Genomic DNA, 22,656 nt, shown 5'->3' on the forward strand with positions numbered 1-22,656 from the left:
TGGGGCTGACTGGCTAGAAAGCAGCTTTGCAGAGAGCAGCCTTGGGGTCCCGGTGGACACCAAGTTGAACATGAGCAGCCATGTGCCCTTGCTGCAGAGAAGCATAATGAAGTCCTGGGCTGCATGAGGAGGAGTGTGGCAGCAGGTCAAGGGAGGTGATCCTTCCTCTCTCCTTTGCACTGGTGAGGCTGCACCTGCAGTCCTGTGCCCAGTTCTGGGGTCCCCAGGACAAGAGAGAGATGGAGCTACTGGAGAGAGTCCAGCAGAGGAATGCTAAGATCAGTGAGGGATTGAAGCATTTCTCCTATGAAGAGAAGCTGGAAGAGCTGGGACTGCTTAGCCTGAAGAAGAGAAGTCTCAGGGGGACCTCATCAATGTATATAAATATTTGAAGGGAGGATGTGAAGAGGATGGAGCCAGACTCTTAACAGTGCTGCCCAGTGACAGGACCAGAGGAAATGGGCACAGACTGAAACACAGGATGTTCTGCCTGAACGTCAGGAAACACTTTTTCACAGTGAGGGTGATTAAGCACTGGAACAGGTTGCCCAGAGAGATCGTGGAGTCTCCATCCTTAGAGATACTCAAAAGCCTGAACGTGGTCTTGGGCAACCAGCTCTAGCTTGATCCTGCACGATCAGGGGAGGCTGGACAAGATGACCTCCAGAGGTCACTTCCAACCTCTACCATTCCATGATCCTGTAACATTTAATATCACCGCATCACCTGAGGGCACTTATCTTTGTGCTGGCTTTGGCTGGGATAGAGTTAATTTTCTTCATAGTAGCTGGTATGGGGCTGTGTTTTGGATTTGTGTTGGCAACAGTGCTGGGATGTTTTCATTATTGCTGAGCAGTGCTTACACAGAGTCAAGGCCTTTTCTGCTCCTCACACCACCCCACCGGTGAGGAGGCTGGGGGTGCACAAGGAGTTGGGAGGGGACACAGCTGGAACAGCTGACCCCAACTGACCCCAGGGATATTCCACACCATATGGCATCATGCTCAGCATATAGAGCTGAGGAAAAAGAAGGAAGTGGGGTATGTTTGGAGTAATGGTGCTTGTTTTCCCAAGTAACTGTTATGCATGATGGAGCTCTGCTCTCCTGGAGATGCAGAACACCTGCCTGCCAATGGGAAGTGGTGAATGAATTCCTTGTTTTGCTTTGCTTGTGTGCGTGGCTTTTGCTTTACTGATTAAACTGTCTTTAACTCAACCCACAAGTTTTCTTGCTTTTACCTTTCTGATTCTCTCCCCATTGCACCGGGGCCATGGAAGGCAGTGAGCAAGCAGCTGGGTGGTGCTCAGCTGCCAGCTGGGGTTAAACCACAACAATCTCTTCTGCAGTTACCCAGTACTGACTCCGCTTGTATGAAGTTCCCTAAGTGAGTTTTAACTTCAACTTGTAGGCTGTTTCTCTTTTCAATTACTTCTGTAGCAAACTAGCATTCATTTTTATGTCTAGCATGTAGTAAATATTTTTATGCTAGATACTTACAAACTTCTCAGAAGTATAAAGTTTTAGTAAAATACACTCCCAGATTTGCTCTATCTCTTACCCACAGAGCAAATCCTCTTGATGCTACCATTTTTGTCAGGGTTAAGGTTCAGCAAGTCATCTTCATCTAATGCTGCTTGAGCAAAGGACTAGTAACTGAAGAGAGCAATAATCAACTGCTTTGGTTTTACTACCATATGTTCCATTGTTGGGGATCTGATGATAGGATGGAGGAAAAGAAACAAAATAGTCTGCTACGTGCTATAACAAGAAGAAAACTTCCTAATACCAGCAGAGCTATGTGTAACCAGAGTGCAGCAGGATGGCAATTGTGCAATTGGTGGTTACCATCCCCAGGCTTCATCAGCCTGACCCACACAGCTGTGGGATCTGTTTAGATTTTGGGAGGAAGCATTCGTGCAAGGGACCAACACTTAGACCTCAAAGCATGGTGCTACTTGCTGTGGTATTTCTCTACTCGTGTTGGTATGGACATCTTAAAGAACTGTATCAGTAAGATTCTGAGAAGGAAATGAGGAAACCATGGGCCATTGTGGATGCTCCAGACTATGAGGCTGCAATGAGTCTATTAAAAGAAGCCAGATCACCTCCTTTCTCAGGATGTGCACACACCCCTGAATGCAAAGCAATTCTCTGGGGAATCATCTGGGCAACCTCTTCATTCATGTGGCAGTTCATTTTCCCGATGGAGGGCAATGATCCATTCATTGTGAGAGGACAAGGGGACACTGAGGAGACAGGGCTTGGAAGAAGGTGATCAGAGGCTGGAAACTGAGCAGGCTGCTACCTCCCACATTGGCCTGCTTTCATCTTTCAATGTTTATTTGCCAGGCATGCCGCCAGCTCCTGTGTTTGCTGCCAACAGTGCAGCACAGCACTGCTGGGCATGCCGTGCACCGTGCCCTCAGCCTGCCACTCCAGGGTGACACTGCCCACTTGCTGTGCTATCAGCCACCATGGCTGCTTCACCAGGCCCGAGCTGCCACACTAACCGCTTTTCCCAGCCCAGCTCTGCTGGATCATTGCTTGTCAGTATGTCCTTGACTGATCCCAGTTCTGCATGAAATACTGCCTGACCCAGCCCTCACTTTATTCCACTTCCTTCTTCAGGGTTTATCCTCTCGGCAGCCTAGTGTAATTCTGAGAAAGCAAACACAGGCATAGACCCTAAATAAAACTTCTTAATTCCAAATGGAACTTCACGAAGTTTGATGAAGTTAGTCAAGGCACACGTTCTCCCCTCACTCCTAGCAGCACCATCAGTCACATACCACACCTCAGTGTGTCAGAGTTGTAAAATCGATTTGTAGTTCAGCAAAGCAAAATAGTGCCCTTTCAATTCTGGCTGGCATAGCAAGCAGACCCAGCATCCCTGCCCTGTGCCCAGAAGTCTCTGTGTCTGTGAGAACCATGGTCCAGCTGTAGTGGTAGGGCTTCCCTGTGCTAGGATGCTTCTTCCAGGCCACAGTGACACACAGCCAGAGAACTGCCCATGAAAGTCAGAGCAGTGTGATCATTTGATGCTATCTCCTTACTTCCAGGCTTTTTCCCTTCAGACTGGAACTAGATGAACAATTCTCTCTCCTTCAGCCAGGCAGAAGAGAGGCATTAGTGATGGAAAATCTAAGATAAAAGCAGGGTAAGAGAGCTGGAGTAAAACAATAACCACTTTCATTATCCTGCTGATGAAATCTTGGTGTCTGCGGATAAATCCTGTCTGCAAAGGACACCTTGAAGCAAAAGGATGTTGAGCATATACTAGATAAATCACAAGACTTGGGAAGAGTGACTTACAGTAGGGACAAAGTCCTCTGCAAAGCAAAAGTGCACAATCCTGGGGAAGGTACAGCAAGCTCACACAAGTGAGCGGTCTTGCCTTGTGTCTAATTCAACAAAAATAATCCCAACATAGGACAGGTTTAGGATTAAGAACTCCATCAGCAGGCCAGCCAGTTCCATGCAGCTGAGCACCTTGAGCTACCAAGTGCTGCCTTGCTTTACCTTTACTGACCTCTGACAGTTTCACTTGCATGTGAAATCAGCCACAGTATGGTCATCTGGTTGTTTGCAAGCATACTCACTGTTAATTTAACAGGACAAAATGTTTCATCTTGCCCAAATGAATAGAAGGCAAATCTGTACTTAAAGATGTGAGAGCCTCTGGTATCAGAAGAGAAATGTGTTTTTGAACTGCTGACCTGGATACCCAGCACACTCGCCCTGTCCTGGGGCTTCCCTTTGAAGAAAGGCAAGGCTGCAATGACTGGAACCAAGCCAGGGAGACATAGGCCCAAAGGTTTTTAATCAGGGCTAACTGAACATGACTAGATGTAGAGGGGCATGAAATAAAGATACCCTGTGGTAATCACTGTGGCAGAGGGAGAGCTCGGAAGTAGTTGATTGCTTTCTCCTTCAGTCCTTTGCCGCCTTCTCTCTGCTCCAGTGCAGCTGAGCTGGGAGGAAGACTTAGAAGCCTTTTTGGATTTTTCTGATGCTGAGTCATTTGGGTGGATGAAATAAGGACATCTATGATGTTCCTTTCTCCATCATTGCATACCTTGAATGAGCATTGACAACAAGGCTGAAACATCAGCTTTCTGATTGAGTTGCAGGTTCCCCACTTCACACAAGTGTTAACAGTGATTCCTCCTGCCAAGCAAAGGACAGCCAGGCTCCAGGACAGCTTCAGGCAGGTGCAGTGCATACAGTGACATTCAAAAGTACTCTGACATGTCCAAGCACCACCCAAGACTCTAGGATCTTGGTCTTGATCTTTGTTTTACTAAGTAATACAAAACAACTGCTAGAACCAGTCCCTAGCTAACTCTCTTTTGCTTACACGCTTGTTCCTTAAGTAGCTTCCAATCACCCCAAGAGTCCAGAAGTCTTGCAGGTGGAAGAACAGTAACATTTTAAAATGTTTTCCTTTGAAATAGATTTATCTGGGATCTATTCTGGTGCTCCATTGCCAATTTGTGAATTGACATGCTTTTGTTACCAGTAAACAGCACCTACCATGACCTTCAAATGACAGGGTCTGAAGGTTTTAAGAGGAAGGTAGACGATTTGCAGAAAGTCAGTGCTTAGCATTTTCTGAAAACCATGTCCCTTCTTTATGAACACATAAAAGCAGAGAAACCTTAGTTACTTTTGAAAATTTTAGCCAGGGAACACTGTTTTAGTGCTGGTTGTGGAGTCATTAATTACCATTGCATAGAATGTAATAACAAACCAGAGCTCCCCAATGAGCAAAAGCAAATCACTTCTAGCTTTTCTTCTTTTTTTTTTTTACAGTAATAATAAACCATATTATTATTCACTTCCAACCATGAATGTTCTCCAAAGCAACTTGATACTAAAACCCAAATCATCTGACTGGATGGGTTTTTACAGATTGTTACAGCAGGGCAAGCCAGGAATGTTATTACAGTGGCCTGAGGCACAGTGTTGTTCCATGGAAACTGAAAAACAGTTAAAAATTTAGTGTTCCAAAATTCATTTTCTCAAAGAGGATTTGTGGCAGTGCTGAGATTAGAGCTGTTCCTATTCAAGCAGCTATATTCTCGATGAGACCTTCATTTGTGCCTATTTTGTCTGAAGATCTGGTTTATTTCACCATGGCAGACTACTAATGTGAGCTGGCGTTTCTGCTGTCTGGACTTGTTTCATTTTACCTCCTTTCTTCAGCAGCAATGCATTTGCATAGTTTTTCAGGCTACAGCAACAGTAGGAAAAGATTAGGTTGAAACCTAGTTAAAGCCACCCAAATACATTCCAGGCTTGTATTTTTCAGTGTTCAGACCCTGTGACTGGGCACTGTACTGCAAGATTGGCAGCCTGTGCCTTCTGTGATTCAACAGGGAAGACAAGTTTTCAGCATTGATAATAGCACTTTTCACTTGCAGAAGTCAGAGTCAGTTAGAAAGGGGCAAAGCAAAGTGATGCATAACTCAGATGCCCGACACCAGCATGAACAAGGTTGGTTTATTTCATCTTTCTGAGTTTTACAATGAAATTTAGGTGCAAACAAGTAAGGAATCAAGGCAAGAGACATAGGCCAAGGCTTCTGAATATAGGTGTGAGCAACCTACAAAGTTGCTTTAAAATATCTCTTTGTTCCCCAGGCCACTTGACTTTCAGCATAATTTAAGCATAGATTAAAGCAGCTGAACAGTCCCTAGGAATATCTATGCAGGCTGTATTCTTCTGTGGCAGCGCCGACCAGGACGTGGTTTGGGAGACATTCTGGTCCGTGGCTTCACTGCGCTTGGAGATTCCCACACTTGCAGCAAAGGAGTTTTGAACTTGCTCTGTGTTTTCAGAGCACTGGGATGAAGATCAGTGATGTAGGATTGAGGATTTAGATCTCTTGCTTTCATAAAAATCTGATTATAATCGGTAATGTTCTGTATTAATGGCTACTAATGTGGTTTCTGAAGGTTGACAGCTAAACTTAATAGAAGAAAGCGTTGAAGGAGTTCATACAATGTCAAAATACCTGCATGATTTACCTTAAATGATCTTATGTCTGAGCGTGTGCATGTGTGTATGCATAAATATATATTAGTAACCAATAACAGAGAACCCATCTCAGGTTTTCTTAACTCTTCATCAAGAAACATAGAAAATACGAAGTGGTTTATTTATTTCGTTTCGATTTTTTGGGGGGTTGTAGGTTTCTTGGTTCATTGGTTGTTTTTTGTTTGGTCTGGGTTGGGTTGAGGTTTTTTTCTGTTGTTGAAGGAGAATATGAATAAAGCCATAATTGAAGAGAGATGCACAAATAAATATTGCAGGCAAGTGAGAGTGAAAGATTACTAATAAGCATAGAATTTATGTGAATCCAGTGTCATCTACATAAGGTAAACCAGGTTTATGTTAAATTAGTGCCTATTTCCTATATCAGAGCTATATGGATTTACTATAGATTGTACTTTAAAAGATGTTGTCCTTATAGTATCAACTCAATAAAGACCTGAAGCTTTCTTTTCTTGAAGCAAATTCATAGAATCACAGTGTCACAGAATGGTTGAGGTTGCTTAAGCAGGGTCAGCTAGTATAGGTTGACCAGGGCTGCATCCAGCTGAGTTTTGAGTATCTCCAAGGATGGAGACTCCACAACCTCCCTGGCCAACCTGTGCCAGTGTTCGATCATTCTTACAGTAAGAAAGTGTTTTCTATTATTCAGATGGAATTTCATGTGTTTCAGTTTGTGCCTATTGCCTCTTTTCCTGTCTCTGGGCACTACTGAGAAGAGCTTGCTTCCCTTTTCCTCATTCCCTCCCATCAGGTATTCGTACACATGGATAAGATCACCCTGCACCTCCTTTTCTCTAGGCTGAAGCAGTCCAACCTCTCCAAGCCTCTCCTCCTGCGAATGAGGCTCCAGTCTCTTGTGGCCCTATGCTAGCTGGACTCTCTCAGTAAGTCCACATCTCTCCTGTACTGGGGAGTCCAGACCTAGACACAGCACTCCAGGTGTGGCCTCTCCAGGGCTGAGCAGAGGGCAAGGATCGCCTCCCTTGCCCAGTGCTCCTCCTGATGCAGCCCAGGATGCTGTTGGCATGCTGTTTTCTGGGTGCAGTGGTGCACACTTGCATTCCCATCTACCTGGGAGGATTGAGTCCACCAGATCACTTGAGCCCAGGTGTCAAGGATATGCCAAGCAGGTGTCCACACTAAGGCCAGCATCAGTATGATGATGCTGTTATATGTTTATATGTTTGTATGTTCGGCTAACTAAATAGTAGCTATTAATTTTCAAAATTAGTTTTCTAAGCTTTATCTCCTAGGTCAGAACAGGATGTATTACCCTACTACCTTGCCATTGACACAAGGGAGCATAGGTGACTACTTTAGGTGAGATACGTCGTGCTCAGGTAATAGAGCTAAGGTAAGAGTAAGACAACTCCCTGACCTCCTACCTCACACACCCACATACACACAGATGCAGTGGTTTAGCAATGTCATTAGCACTGAACCAAGCACATTTGTCAGACCCATATCTCTTCCCAAGCCTGCGGAGCTGGGCAGTGACACACTACTGCTGTGGCTGTACTCGCTCAAAGTAAGGCTAGGCACTGCCTCATTTACTTTGGTGTTGGGGTGATAGTGACAACAGTGACCTTTGGGACAGTGGTGGTGTTTCCCACAGGCATACCACACTGTTCAGGAAACTTTTGCAGCTGCTTTTCTGGACTTCAAGTGGGTTAAGTCACTCAGGTTGCAAAATGGGCTGAACAACAAACTGCATGTCTCATCAGACCTTCACCAGAGAGTGTTTCCGTGAGTGCCATTCGTTGCCAACTACACAGACCACTTTTGCACTTAGGATGGAGTCTGCTTTTAGGACATGTCTATCAGGACCAACATCAACTCCAGGAATGTCGACATAGACATGTCTGAGAAAGCAAGCAGCAAGTTATGGTTGTTTTCAAGCCTCTTCTGAGGCAAGAGGAGGCCTCAGGGGTACATCTCAAAGTGTAAAACAGCGACCAGATTAAAGGAGATTTAAAGCACAGATTAAAGGAGCCCTTATTAGAGTACACATTAGAAGAAGTAGGACAACTAGAACATTTTCTCAGGATGTGCTCAGAACCACACAGGAATCATTTCAAAGAGCAGTGGCTTATGACTAAAAGAGACAGTTTAAAGTGGTTTTGGACATCATATGTCTCTCATCTTTACCACAGGTTTAGCCTTGCATGGGCAAACAGTCCAATTCCAGCATAAGGGGGATTTAATTTCTGATTAAACAATGCTATTTAAATGTTGGCAGTTTGAAGCAGTGGTACAATGCTAGATTTTTATGCTCTGACTATTATTACCCCTCTTTTCCGCCCGTTTTTTGTTGCAAACCCATTGGGGCTAACATGCATATATTGGCTGGGTGGGAACATGACCTAGGGTCAAATAATACTACTGGTTCCAGTGCTTATTCTTCTAAGCAACCTTATTGTCTCCAGTCAGGCTATTTCCATTGTTAAAGAACATTCTTGTAGTACAGGAATGTACTATTAGATTTTTTTATTTGTAACTGACAAGTAGATGGCCTTTTAGCTGGCGATATCCCTAAAGGGTATGTGGCTGTATTACTAGGATCAGATTTACATGAATAAACTTAAACTTTCATGCTGATTTCTCCTTTAAACTTAAATGTCAGAGTTCCCTGTCTCTGAAATACCTAACTCCCACTGATTCCAGTGAAATAGATACTAATTACCCTTTGCGGATCTAAACCTGGAGCATAACAGAAGGCAAAATATAACTCACAGAAACGCGTAATAGAAAAATAATCATCATATTATAAAAATAACTTGTAGTGCTGTTGTAGTGAATAATCTGCACTTAGATGTTTCCTTTAAAAGGATTTGCAAGATTTATAAATCTTGTTCTACAATGTTTCAAAACTCAAATCTGAGATAGACCATGTCCTTTAAATTGCAACAACCACTTGAATCTAGTTTAAATTGGTTCAACTTGCAAGAATGAGTATGATTTTTTCAAAAGGCTCTATTTTCTCCCCTATGTATTTGATAATACAAGCTACAGAATCAATCAGTTGTTCCTATAAGACTATCCTTCTGCAAAGTTCTAAAACCGGGCTTTCAAATCAGCTTACTGCAGTACCTGTTACAGACAACAAGCTACATGGTCTGTCACTAGGAGCAAGATATGTATCAAGCCTTGATGTTAGCTACCATCTGTGGGAAACTATAAAAGAAATTGGCAATAGTCAGCATTTAACTCTATCACAGGAAATGCAAGCTATGAGGCTAGTCCCAAAATCTAGCTGGTTTTGGTTCGCTAAGTCAAATTTTCGTTTTTAGGCACAAAACACTGTAGTTCTAACCAGCCAGTTTATACCTGCAGGCAGACGTTGAACTATCCAGTTGCCTGGATGACACATAACGTTTTTTGTGTGCTTTTGAGTGAGATGCTTTTAGATGTACTGAATCTGGATATCCTTACCTTGGGTTCAACAGAACATAACAGGCCTTGCGGTCTCACTTTGTGAAATGAAAGCATTCAGATAGCTTTTCACACTGTTCATCATATATTTTATATCACTTATCAACTTACTCAAGGCTATATATTACAATCCTTGGAAAGACTGCTATGTCTCATAGTCCTCAGAATCTCCTCAGGCCACCCAGGTAAAATTTAGATGGTAAATGTGAGCTGCCAATTCGGAGCTTGACCAGAGTCCATATTTTCCTAAGCTTGGCCTACACTTTAGGAGTGAAAATTACTGTAGTGCCATCTAGTGCTACTCTGCTGATCTTTGCATTCCCTGTACAGCCTTTCCAAGGACATTGGTCCAGATTCATTACTGCTAGTTCTAAACGCTCTGAAATCTTGAAAATGCAACTAACTTCCTTGAGAACTTCCTCCCTCCCTCCCTCACCCTCAGTTTTTTTCAGGCAAGTGATAATATAGGTTATATACATTTCTGTAACAGACTTTCCAGCAATGCATTTAAAATTGGCTCTGAGAGATATCACTGAACTGGAGATCATCTTGCGAGGAGCATGTGTTCCCCTATCTTCAAAGTGTGCAACTTTACAAATAGGAATGCAGAAGTTGCCTAGAGAAGGGGCCTGATGCTTTCCAGTATGCCCAGTTTGGGGCTGGACAGCACCAGTAAGGGAGGGTAGGCATCCTCACTTGCAAAGATGATTCTGAAGCACCAAGCCCAGACCAAGCAGTTAAGAAACTATTCTTTTCCTTGTATATATGGGGTGCTATCTCTGTTGAAAAATTCACAGGGATTAGCACACTCCAGGAGATGAAAAAGACTTCCTATCCAATTCTGTTAACTAAAATGTACCTGGCTCGTGTAGCAATTGTCCCTGTTCTCCTGTGTTCCCAGACTAGGAGCTCTGGAGGATTTTGGTACGGACACGGGGCAGATGCCCTAAAAGTAACTGTAGTTGAAAACCAGTTAACCTTACCAGCAGTGCCTGGCTGTCTGCAGCCTGAAGCAAGGCAGTGTGCCTTGAGACACCTAACGCTGTGTTTTTGAAGTATTTTTAAAGTATTACTACAAAGACAGCCCCAGTGAGAAACCAGCAGGAAACAAGCACTTGGGGGCTTATGAAAATCCTGCTGGGTTCCTGCCTACATCTGCAGAAGCTTTTAAGTCTGACCTCACCACCTTGTGGTCAAGTAAACGTGCTTTGCTAAATGTGACACTGATTTTCTGTGCTGTCCTGCAATGTGACCCGTGCCCTGTGTGATTAAAAGTAGCTGCTGTGGCCAGATGTTCCACGTGTCTCCCTAGGCTGCTTATTTAAAGTGCTGGCACCTACCACCAAGCAGTCCAGAACCCAGTGGGCCAAACAACTATTTCTGTTTTCTTGAAGAGCTATAATGGAGAAGCATTTACCTGAAGTGGTTTGGGGCCATGCCCATGATAACAACTGAGGGGTGAAAAAACTCAGGTATGTAGCAGGTTCCACTCAGACCAGTAAAGTCTGTTCTATAATTTCTTTCATCTCACAATCACTGTAGTTCAAGAACTATACTGGGCTCGGTCTTGAAAAGCCCTGCTGGCATCCCCAGCTTTCACATTTTCATCTCACCTTCAATACTGATCTAAAATTACACTCTGTTCCTGAAATGAATACATCGCTCTTCAATACGCAAGCTGCAAATTGAACAATAAATTCTTGTCTTATATACTTAGTGTTGAATTAGCTTGGGGTAAGATAGGAAGATTTAGTTTTTGCCACAAACTTCCACACACTTGATATAAATGTCTAGACCTTATCTTGTTTGAGTGAATTCATGTCTGTTTAATAAGCAGAATGGTGCCAACAACTTTATAGAAAGCCCCACATGTTTTCTCCCTCTGGAATGTCTCCAAGCAAGTCACACTCTTAAAAAAAATATTTTTGGCCCTCATCCTGCAAAGGCTTGTGTATGTGTCAAGTTTTACATGCTGTGAAGAGCCTCATTGAGTTAAATGGAGCTGCTCACAAAATAAAATGTTAAGTATCTGCACAAATTTCACCAGGTTTAGGACTTCTGTTTGAAATCCATTTATGTGTTATTAACCTTCACTTTGAAAGAACCCCTGCCCACTGTTCAGTTTCTGTGTGTCCAGCACTTTCTGTAGCTGTTCTAGTATTACTCCAGCCTAAATTTGCTGGAACATTTTGTAGGATCCTGTAAACTGTGCAGGAAGAAACTGCAAGTAGGAAACCTACCATCAATCTTTTGCAGAAGGCAATACATGATCCTTTGGACAATATTAATAGATCTCTGTGAGTCAGTGACAGAAGAATTTGATCCAATAAGGTGTCTAAAATGCCCTCAGCAGAGTAAGGATGTCCCCTGTGAGTGCCAATAATCTTCATTTTTAAAAAAGTTTCTTGTGCTGCTCCTGAAAAAAAAAAATCCATGTGATTTGGGAGTGACACAGAACAGTGCCATCTTCCTGAGCCTGCACAAGATAATTCCAGTCTCCTCCGCTGCCCAACACCTTCTCAAATTGCAAAGGAGTGAAAAAACCTGATGTGAGAAGACAGTTTTCAGAACCTAATGTCTTCCTGAAGTCTTTGAGGTTACTGTCTATGCTATTTCAGAGGTGTTCACTGTCTATCTTGGATAGTGCTCAAGTTAGAGAACTGAAAGCAATGATTTATAATTACCATCTGACTGCCACCCATTTGGAACGCATCACAGGAACTGTGGGAAAGGCTGATACAGTTTAATTTAGGGATATTCTTACTGAATTTTACTTTCCACTCTATGTTAGCTCTGATAAGAGTCTCAATTTTAGAACTGTGCTAAATATGTCTTAGCGTTAACATTTACCAAATGTGGAAGTGAACTGTCTAGATTTTACTCTTTTTTAGAGGTCAGGATTACATTCCCATAGTATCTCGAAAACATTTCACACATTTTGTGAGTACAATGTATTAGACATAAATATGAGCTGATCAACAGTGTCACAGCTAAAGACAGTACACAACTGGCTCATTCTTTTAAACGTCAAATAGATGTTTCAAACTGGTTATGAGATTTAGATATAACAGGTGTAGATCAGTTTTTCACTGTCAGGCAATAAATATAACTTAAGTAACAATATAGAAACAGAAAGTTTTAGATACAAGTATTTCCTTCCCCTAGGAGTTGTACAGAGGATGTCAACACGTGACTTCTGAAGATTCAGTGACATCTGGCTTCAAATTTTTACCACATGTGATGTGATATTTGGCATATAAAGTTCTCGTCTATGATACTGTTCCTACTGCTAAACCTTTGACCTGGCCTGATGAGACTTTGGTCTCATCTGCTTTCTTTTGCTTGGGTTTTTTCTTTTTTCTTTTCTTTTTTTTTTCTCTTCCTTTGCTTTCGCGGTTTTCTTTTTCCTCTTTGCTGCTTTTACCCCTGGGACTCAACCAGTCTAATCTGTCTGATCTGATGGTACTTACATATGGTATCAAGCAACAGAGTAGGGAACCAACCACTGCTCCAATGCAAGTCCTTTCCAAAGAGCAGGTACCAGTGTGAATAAGTAAGTCATATCTCTCCACTCAACCTGATGAATGAAGGTAACTAACCATTGACCTCTGTATTAACCCTGTCTTTCTGCAAGTAAGAGTCACATAATGGGTGTGTGTGCATGTGCATGAAGGGAGAGGTCAGAACATACTGTTACAGAAGATATTGGTGTTGGATGTCAGAGGGTCATGCGGAGAAGCCCTGAGGTTTAAGAAGGTGAACAAAGGAAGGAGCAAGTGTGTAGGAAGGAGGCTGCAGAGAGAAGGGCAAGAGTGAAAACCAGGATGGGCAGGGAGAGTGAAGAGTGGGTGAATAAACTGAAGGAGAAGCAGCAAACAACAGCAATGGCTCAGATAAATGGAGGCTGGTGCAGAAATAGCAAACACCCAAATTTTGGAGTTCAGGGTATGGTTGTGTCCAGGAGGAAAAGGCTCTTCCCAGCTGCTGCTGTGCATCTCTTTAGACAATGGGAGAAAGGAAGGTGTTTGAAGGCTATGGCTTTTACTCCCCAATACCAGCCCTGAATGGCTGCTTTGAGGAAGAATGAGATTTTAAATTGCTGAGAGAGAGAGAAAGGAACAACACGGGAGAGGGAGACAGGAGTGGAGCCTCAATGTGACTTGTGATTTTATTTCAGGCTGCCTGCCAACACCTATTTTATTTATTTTTCTGGTTACTGTTGGGTAATATTAAGACATGTGTCAAGCTGTGACCTGTTAAAGGTGTTCAGACAGCTTTCAGACCTAGGCAGAGAAAAGATTCTGCCACTCCCCAGGTTAAATACTTAATATGGCCACAGGCTGTCTGTGAGTGCAGTGGAGGATCCGGCTGGAGCAGAGAGGGGTGGAAATGGTCTCTAATAAACACAGCTGAGAGAAAACTGGAAACTGGGTTGTGCAGAAGGCTGTAAGTGTGAATGTCATCTGCAGCCTAACATCACATTAAAATAAAATACATTTATAATGAACGCCTCCAGCCTTAAGAAAGACTTGGATGCCTCGATGCCCTAGGGCACGGCAGATCAGTGCCTGCGATCCTGTTGCTCCCCCAGTGGGAGGGAAGCTGTCCAACCTGCATGGTCCACCCAGGTGGGGCACAGAAGTTCAGAAACCCTGCTAAGCACCTGAGATCTTGGCTATAGCTAGTTGTGATGGCAGCAGGGATCCCCTTTAAACACTCACCTCAGATAACTTCTTTATCCCTTATCCCATCACCTGTAAGAGTAAAGAAGAAATTGGTGAATGCTCACTGGATACTGTCACTAAGCTTCAGGGACTTACAGCTCCAGCACAAAAGTGCTGCAGCACCCATCTCCCTGAGGCATGAGATCCTCTATCAGCTTTCACTAGTACAGCAGTAGGGTCCCAGAGTCAGTACTCTAAAGCAGCTCTGTTCCCTGCTTCTCTGTTCCCTGCTGTCAAGTAATAGTGCATGGGCAGGTCGGCTTTCGTAACTCAATACAGATGATCTGATATTTAATAAGAGTTGCTGGGTTTGCTTTGAAAACAATTGACGTGTTGCAGGATTGTCAGCTCTGGAGCCAGTCTCTTGTGAAGAGTATCCCATTTCTCACTGCTAACACACCCATCTCTCAGTGGCACCATTTCCTTTCCCCTCCGTTTAATAGATTCATTTTCATTCTTTATTACCATTCCTTTAGCTTTACACAGTTCACTGCTGTAACTCCAAATAACCTTCATCTGGAATATCACTTTGTCTCTCTTTTTTCACATTACTGGGAACTCATTTAGTTTTGTCAGTGTTTCAGTTTAACTCTGCCTTCAATTTTTTATTTATTTAAGAAAATATCTTGGTGGTGAATTGCTGGAAGCTTTCTGGATGGACTGCATTAGCTTCTCATTCTGATTTAAAGGTACCAAATACTAAAAGTTAGCAGGTTGTGTCACACCAGAGATTTCACAGCTTTTTCAACAACCAAGAATAATGCTTATAGTGAACTTTTCTATCCTCCTAATGTTTGCTGTACACTTGTGATGGACACTATCAAGATAGTGAATTTAGATATGAACTTTCACAGCTGTTCAGTTGTGTTCCCAAACCTTTGTAACTCCATCTTGGTAGTGGAACGCTTTCCCCCTGTTCCCATGTAGTTTCATGTCTCAGTAACCCCAAAAATTATTTTTACTTAATAGCAGTAATGTGGACTTCTATAACTTTACTTATCTTCCTGTAAGATTGGTTTCATTCTATTTTTTCCCTTTTATCCCTACAAACATAAGAAGTGCATTAGAATAGACTTGCCTCTCAATGTGTAGCCAGCAGTGCAGTTCTTTCATTGTCAGGAAGATGCTCATTCCTATTAGTGTTTAAACTATGCTTTCAGAATGTATAAAAAGATGGTAGCATCTTTTTTTTCAGTATGCTCCGAACTTAGATTGATAATTAAGGGAGTTTACAAAGTACTGCAGGAACCTGTTATAGTGCGAGCGAAGACAACTGATTTTTTAATTTTCACTTGAAATTGAATGCACTTGAAATCTCTGACTTTCTCAGCCATCCTTTCACACAGTATAGAATTATGGTGCTATTGCAGCAGGTTAATACCTCCTGGTGCAGCAATACAGCTCTCTCTGATCTGAGGGATTATATGTAGATCTCAACATTTTTCCCCTTCCTTGGGCCTAAAATTTGGCAGATTCATACTCTGCTCAGAGAAGTTTCTGTAATATGACTGAAGTGTATTTTATGATGAAGTGAGCCACGAGAAAGACTTAGAAATTATTCTTTTCTATCCATTTAGCACTGCTGCATGATTTGAGATTTCTCTGGCAGAAAATAAATGCTCAGTTTGCTGATGTGACCTGTGTGATCTGCAGTAAGTATTGTTAAAATGGAGAAGTTTGAAAAGAAATTTCATTCTCCTCAAATTTTCAATAGTCTACTCTTATCCAACACTGTAGATCTCATTCTGGGCTTCTCCATGTAACTGAAGGAAATTCTGCCCCAATAAATGGAGCTTTCCTTCAACAAGAGGGACTCCAGGGAAAACCTTCCTACTTTCCTATGCTTCTGGAAGTCACTCCACACAAAAGAAGGTCCCTTCTTCTGGGGGGCCACAGCTCTGGGGCTTACCCTGAGGGCTGCAAGGAAATTGGACAGACCCGTTGGCATTTGCCATTTCAAAGGCCAGGATGGGATTCTTTCTACTGGAAGTGGTGGGCTTGATTTGTGAAATCCAGCTGTCTCTATGTTGGAGTAAGACAAGATGATCTGCGATGACTCTTTCTGGCTGCAGGGCTTATAAATAAATGAAGAGATGAAGAGGCATAGAGCAAGAGCCCGTGTTCTCTCACACATGCAGAACAGTAAATATGTTCACGTGCACAAGAAATTAGAGAGGCCTGAAAGACCTTCAAATTATTATTTCCCAAGATCCATGAACTTTGCTTTCTACTCTTTTTTAAAGTAAAGGTTTTCCATAGAATTCATCTGTAGTTTGAACACACGCAACACCTCTATTGCTACAGTTAGGAAATCTGAAAAGAGTTATTATTTTTGTGTAGTAATTGCCTTCTGCTCCTGACAGAGTAGTACTGACACAGCACTGTATCAGCACTGACACTGTGGATGTGGGATTCCCATGTGTCACTCATTCTGCTGCAACACATTTTTCTACCTCTGAAATTTTCTTCAACTCTTATTGACTGATCTCATCAATATGCTACCATAAAGAGACACTGAAAAACAACTGCAGCTTCTGGGATGATACATTGGCTTGCAAGAAAGATTTACTCTTTGTGTGAGATATTTACTAATGAAATTTGTTTTAGAAAACATATGAGTTGCATTATTGCTTTTTAAAATCGCAGTGATTTCAAGAAAGCATCTTTTTATAGCTTCTAGGCTCTTAAGAAACATAAGTTTTCCATAAAATAATGCTTTATTTTTCAAAAAGAGTTGGTTTTACTCCAAATGCCAAAAGCTAAGACATTTGAGAATGAGAAAATCTTTCTGTATTTTCACTGGCAAAGAATTCCCATTTCTTATGATATATGGCTTTACAGCTTTGTAAGGTGATCTGAGCCTCTATTATTGCTAACATTTATTTTGCTTCAGAGGAAGAATCAGCAGGGAAGGATACGGGGCTTTGCAAGAGAGTAGAGAGCATTAGAAGTACATTAATTATTCTGGCACTTTTAATATTGCTTCAGATAAATTTGTCTTAGTGTTACAGCTCCATTACAGTTAAATGCCAGCTTTTCAGTGTTCTAACATGATTTTTGGGATTTAGAATGGCATCTTATGAAATTGTCTCTCAGCACACTGTATATTTCTGCAATAAAGCTCATTGTTTAGAGAATTGTTTAACCTTATCTGTTCTTAATCATTGCCCTTTCATTAAAAAAAAATAAAAATCCAAAACATTATTTGATGTCTGTTTAACTGACATATAAATTTAATAGTTCTTTTTAGATGTGCAGGGTCTTTTTAGACCCTTGAGAATGATTTGGTGGCAATGTTTCAAGCGTGCTGTTGTTGAACATGCCCGGAACTCACCTCCCATGTATGGTTCAATCCATTTCTGCAATTTGCTGATTCTGCATGTGTTCCATCCCTCCTCTCCCTGCCTGTCCACACAGTAAACTGACAGCTCTTGGTCATGCAATAACAGTGACCACTGAGGCAGTTTTTGCATGCACCCACATGAGCATCTGGCCTTTACGGTCATACAGAGAATGTTCCACTTTGGACAGCTAAGGATCTAGAGCAAACCTATGAATAAAATAGGAAGGCTCCAGGAAAAAATGAGCCTAGCTCTCACCTCCTTGACACTTATTCCATAGCTATCAGCAAAGTCAGTCTTTCATACCGAGTCAAGAGGAGCCAAAACAAAGCTCTGAGTTTGCAGAAGTCTGCATATTTCTTAAGTAAACAATTCTGACTGTCTCCAATTCTCTTCCCTGTCTTGCCCTGCACAACCTGTTGGGCCCTCGCTCCTCCTGCTCCCACTCTGTTCTTTCAGTACATCCTGCAATTTTGCAGAGGTCCTTCTCTCTCCAGGCCTGTTTACCTCTTTCCCAGTAGGAGAGAAGGAGCTTTCTGAGCATGGATACATGTGTTAAAAAAAGACAAGCCTGGTCATAAAGAAGCCATTCGATACCTTATTTATGTACAAAATTTCATTGCAGATTCAAAATCCAGTTAGTTTCAGTTAGAGGAGAACCCCACTAGTTTGATGTAGCACTTGAGGCACAAGTAAACAAACCAAAGACTTGCTATTTCTGTCGTCTTTCTTCTGTACATTGCTGTGTGAATCCATGAATAAGGATGTGAAAATCAGTTAAGTGACTTACAGAGTAAGTTTCCAGAGAAATGAATTTTGCAGAATTAGCTGTTCCTGGATACATCCAACGGCATCGAAGCTTGCTCTCAAACCCACTTTCAAGGTCAAAGTTGCTGTTTGTCCACAAGCTGACCAGAAGCACTATGCACTCAGACTGACTTGCTTTGCACTGAAAAGTGGGGTTTTATCCAGAATTCAAGGAATTGCATACCAGAAGTGTGCATGCCACATGCATCTCTAATGCCTCTTCTGGAAGGTAGAGAGGGAGTGAAATAGCCTGGTTCCTCGCTCGTGTTTCACCTGTGAGTCCACAGCCCAACACGATGTTCATCAGAGTGTTCCTAAACACTGCATAGCAGTACATCTATCCTTTCAGTTCCTACCCTGAAGGTCAGTTCTGGGTAAGATTTTTCGGCTCTTATATATAAAAAGCCAGATTTTTTTTTTTTTTTCTCAAGAGTTACATCTTCTAGGACAAGGCTTGTCACAGTGTGTACCATAGCTTAAAGACCATTTGATGACATTACAAGGCATGCTGTCTTGCCTAATTCTTTGCTTTTTACTCTCCCAAGGCCAGCTGAGGTGGAAGGTTCTCTTTCCACAGAGGCTGGAAGAAGGAATCCAGGACATATTGGGACCCCGGGGGAAGGTGCTATAGCAAGTACCATGGTGTACCCAATTTAGGTATTTCCAAGACAGCATTTGTCAAGTGTGACAAAACTCACCAAGCACAGAAGATGCTGTGTCACACAGCACACATAAGGCTTGACAGAGAGCACTGAAGAGGTTGTGAAAGAACTTACCAGGCCTTTGGATAATTGGTGCTTCTTTGTGTCCATTTTTTCTAGTCCATACAGCAGAGAACCAAGAACCAACTCCTGAACTTTGAATATATCCGTTCTGGTCCTAACTAATTTTTGCCAGCTATAATCTTGTTGTGTGAACAACTTGTAATAAAGTGTACAGAAGATAACATGCAGCTACAGTCAACCTTCCACAATTCTTCTGTATTTATTATTTTCACTCATGAACATTCAGGTTGCCTGTACCATCCACAAAACTATCCTAAATTCACTGAACACAAACACTTCCCAAACAATTTGTGGGGTGAGGGGGAATGCTACAGACATCTGTGGTTATGATAACAGGAGTGAAGTACTTTGCTCTGACTTCAATTTCCTGATGACAGGAGTGGAAAACAATTACCATTTTCCCAACTGAATTCTGAGTTTATTGTCTTGGGAACATTCCTTGCAGAGGGCAGAAAGAGAAGAAAGTATCCTACCAGATATACTTTTAGCTCTTCCACTACTTATCTCTCCTGCCAATTTGGAAGCCTGTTTATTTGTTTTATTAAATATTACAGCTTACTATTTAAAATACCATATACAGCAGGACTGGAAGAGCTACACACTTAACTACTGTGTTCAGCTCTTATCTGACAAGGTCAGATAAGAGTGTATTTAAAGAGTGTAGGCACATATAATTTCAAGACACAATATGGCAATAAACTTCTCTTTTTAGTATTGGCTGTAAAATCTGCAGGATGACTGACAATTATAAACACCTTAGGAAGTGAGGAACAAGATCCCTTTTAATACTGGATTCTGATATCTATATTCTGTGTTGGAGGCACGGCCTGTCTAGCAGGAGCTGTATAACCAAATAAATGGAAGTACATGGAATGTTTCATTCTTAAGGCTCCATTGCATCTTACTCTTACAAAAAGAACACTCACCATTAGTAACACACACACACGCTTCTGTTTCTGCATCAGACAGAAAAAGCTTGTTATTGTCTTTCAGATATCTGGGCAGCTGGAGAACTTCTTAAGCACTTCACAGTAAAGTGCAAATCCTGCCCCTGCAGTCCCTACATGGCACAATTCAGTGAGGAATGTATCTTTCACAGGACCTTACATTCTCTATTGGTCTGCACTTTAAAAATACATGTGACACAAACATTTAAATAGGTTCACTGCATTTAGTTTTTACTGGCTCTTCACTGAGACCAAGGCACTACCTTGATTAACTCCCATGTCATGCCACTATCTGTGTATGATACAATACAGAGTACACGCTTCCAAATTAGCTCAGATTACCTTTGTTCTGATGAGAATGAGTGCAGCAATCCAGGATGGAAGTAAGAAATGCCCAGAGGAAGGCAGCACAGTCCTTGTCCAGGACAAGTCCCAGGTTGGTATTCAGCCACAACGGGGTTCCTGCCTCTACTTCGATTTGCACATCCAGAGGCAGCCAAGGAACGCAAGCTCTAGGGAGGGAAAAAAAGTAGACATATCATTAAATTGATAAGAGAGGTCATATATACCTGTCACTGTGTCTGAGCTTTTCCTGGATTTTGACAGCATTAATGAGACTTTAGAGATCTATAGCTGGAAGGGATTTCCTGGTGTCATTTACACCATTCCCCAGCACCGGTACAGAATGACGTATATCAAGCTCTTCCTGACAGATGCTTGTTTTTTAACAGCTTCCAGTGAAGGTGATTCCACAACGACCATGAGCAGCATCCCCTCACACTACTGCATTGCCCTTCTAACTAGAAATTTTTTCTAACTGCTAAACCAAATCTCTCTTGTTAAAAATTAAGGTAGTTAGTTCTTAACTTTGTACCTGCACTGGACATAGCCAATGCTTGAATCAACTTCATGACAACTGAAAATATACTGAGCAGACTGCTGTATTTCCCCTTCCCTCAGTTCCCTCTTTTTTTTCAGCCTAACTTCCTTCTGTCCTTTCTCAGAGCGCAGGATTTCTGAACTGTCTGTCATCTTCATTGCTTTCCTCTCAGCTCTCTTGAGTTTTCCATTCTTTTAAAAACACAGTGCCCAAAACAGGAGTCTCTGTTCCAGCTGTGGAAGAAAAATCCAGTGCCAAACAGACCCCCAAAATTACCTTCTTTGGCTTACACGTCCCTGTTACTAACACTTCCTAGAACATCATTTGTCTGGTTTGCAGTTCTGCCACGTAACTGACTCATGCTCAGCTTGTGACTCACGTAACCCTGATTTCTCCTCTGCAGAAAGGACTGCAGTAAGCCCTGTGTAGGGGTCTTGCTGACTCTGAGGGACAGATGAGTGGTCGTGTTCTGACAGCTGTGAGGAAGAAGAGCCTCAGGGCCTGTATCCACCAGCCACAACCAGACTAGACACAGCTCAATTAAAGTACTGTCAATTAGTTTGCACAGAGACCTTGGTGCAATCAGTCCCAAAGAAAGGCTTAATTCTGCCTCTGGCTTTATGGTCCTTGCATTCATTCGATCATTTAAACTGAGGAAACTTAGAGGGAAAAAAGAAGCTTATAGAAGGTGGAAGCGAGGACAGGCGGCCTGGGAAGAATATAGGAGCATTGCCCGGGAAGCTAGGGACCAGGTTAGGAAAGCTAAGGCCCAGCTAGAATTAAGTTTGGCAAGGGATGTAAAAGATAACAGGAAAGGATTCTATAGACACGTAGCAAATAAAAGACAGGCTAGGGACAATGTGGGCCCTCTCCGGAAGCTATCAGGAGAACTGGCTACCATGGATTTGGAGAAGGCTGAGGTTCTTAATGACTTCTTTGCCTCAGTCTTCACCAGCAAATGCTCTGACCACACAACCCAAGTCTTGGAAAGCAAATGCAGGGACTGTGAGAACGAAGACCTTAGGCCCACTGTAGGAGAGGATCAGGTTCGAGACCATCTTAAGAACCTGAACGTGCACAAGTCCATGGGACCTGATGAAATCCATCCGCGGGTCCTGAAGGAGCTGGCGAATGAAGTTGCTAAGCCACTGTCCATCATATTCGAAAAATCCTGGCAGTCAGGTGAAGTTCCTGATGACTGGAAGAAGGGTAATATAACCCCCATTTTCAAGAAGGGGAAGGTGGAAGACCCGGGGAACTACAGACCAGTCAGCCTCACCTCTGTGCCTGGCAAAATCTTGGAACAGTTTCTCCTGGAAAACATGCTAAGGCACATGAAAAACAACGAGGTGGTTGGTGACAGCCAACATGGCTTCCCTAAGGGGAAATCCTGCCTGACCAATTTGGTGGCCTTCTATGATGGAGCCACGGAACTGATGGACAGCGGCAGAGCAGTTGACGTCATCTACCTGGACTTGTGCAAAGCGTTCGACACTGTCCCGCGCGACATCCTTGTCTCTAAATTGGAGAGACATCAATTTGATAGATGGACCACTCGGTGGATAAAAAACTGGCTCGATGACCGCACGCAGAGTTGTGGTAAATGGCTCGATGTCCAGTTGGAAACCTGTAACGAGTGGTGTCCCTCAGGGATCAGTGTTGGGACCGGTCCTGTTCAACAT

At 42.5% G+C, this 22,656-nt stretch overlaps 1 protein-coding gene across 3 annotated transcripts in view; it reads right to left on the bottom strand.

Annotated features, from left to right (window-relative positions):
• The window catches only part of CRIPT (CXXC repeat containing interactor of PDZ3 domain), a 63,702-nt gene that overhangs the window by 12,800 nt on the left and 28,246 nt on the right, over window positions 1-22,656 (bottom strand). The window contains exon 5 of one of the 3 annotated variants that reach the window (XM_030498758.2): window positions 1,952-2,247. The exons of 1 other annotated variant lie outside the window; for it this stretch is intronic. In XM_030498758.2, the coding sequence (XP_030354618.1) occupies window positions 2,066-2,247 (182 nt within the window). In that variant the 3' untranslated portion in view covers window positions 1,952-2,065. Of the gene's footprint in view, window positions 1-1,951; window positions 2,248-20,298; window positions 20,607-22,656 lie in introns of those variants that run through there. One more of the 3 variants, XM_030498762.2, reaches the window with a different exon arrangement.

This window comes from Strigops habroptila, chromosome 10 (genome assembly GCF_004027225.2).
Source record: "Strigops habroptila isolate Jane chromosome 10, bStrHab1.2.pri, whole genome shotgun sequence".
NCBI lineage: Eukaryota > Metazoa > Chordata > Aves > Psittaciformes > Psittacidae > Strigops > Strigops habroptila.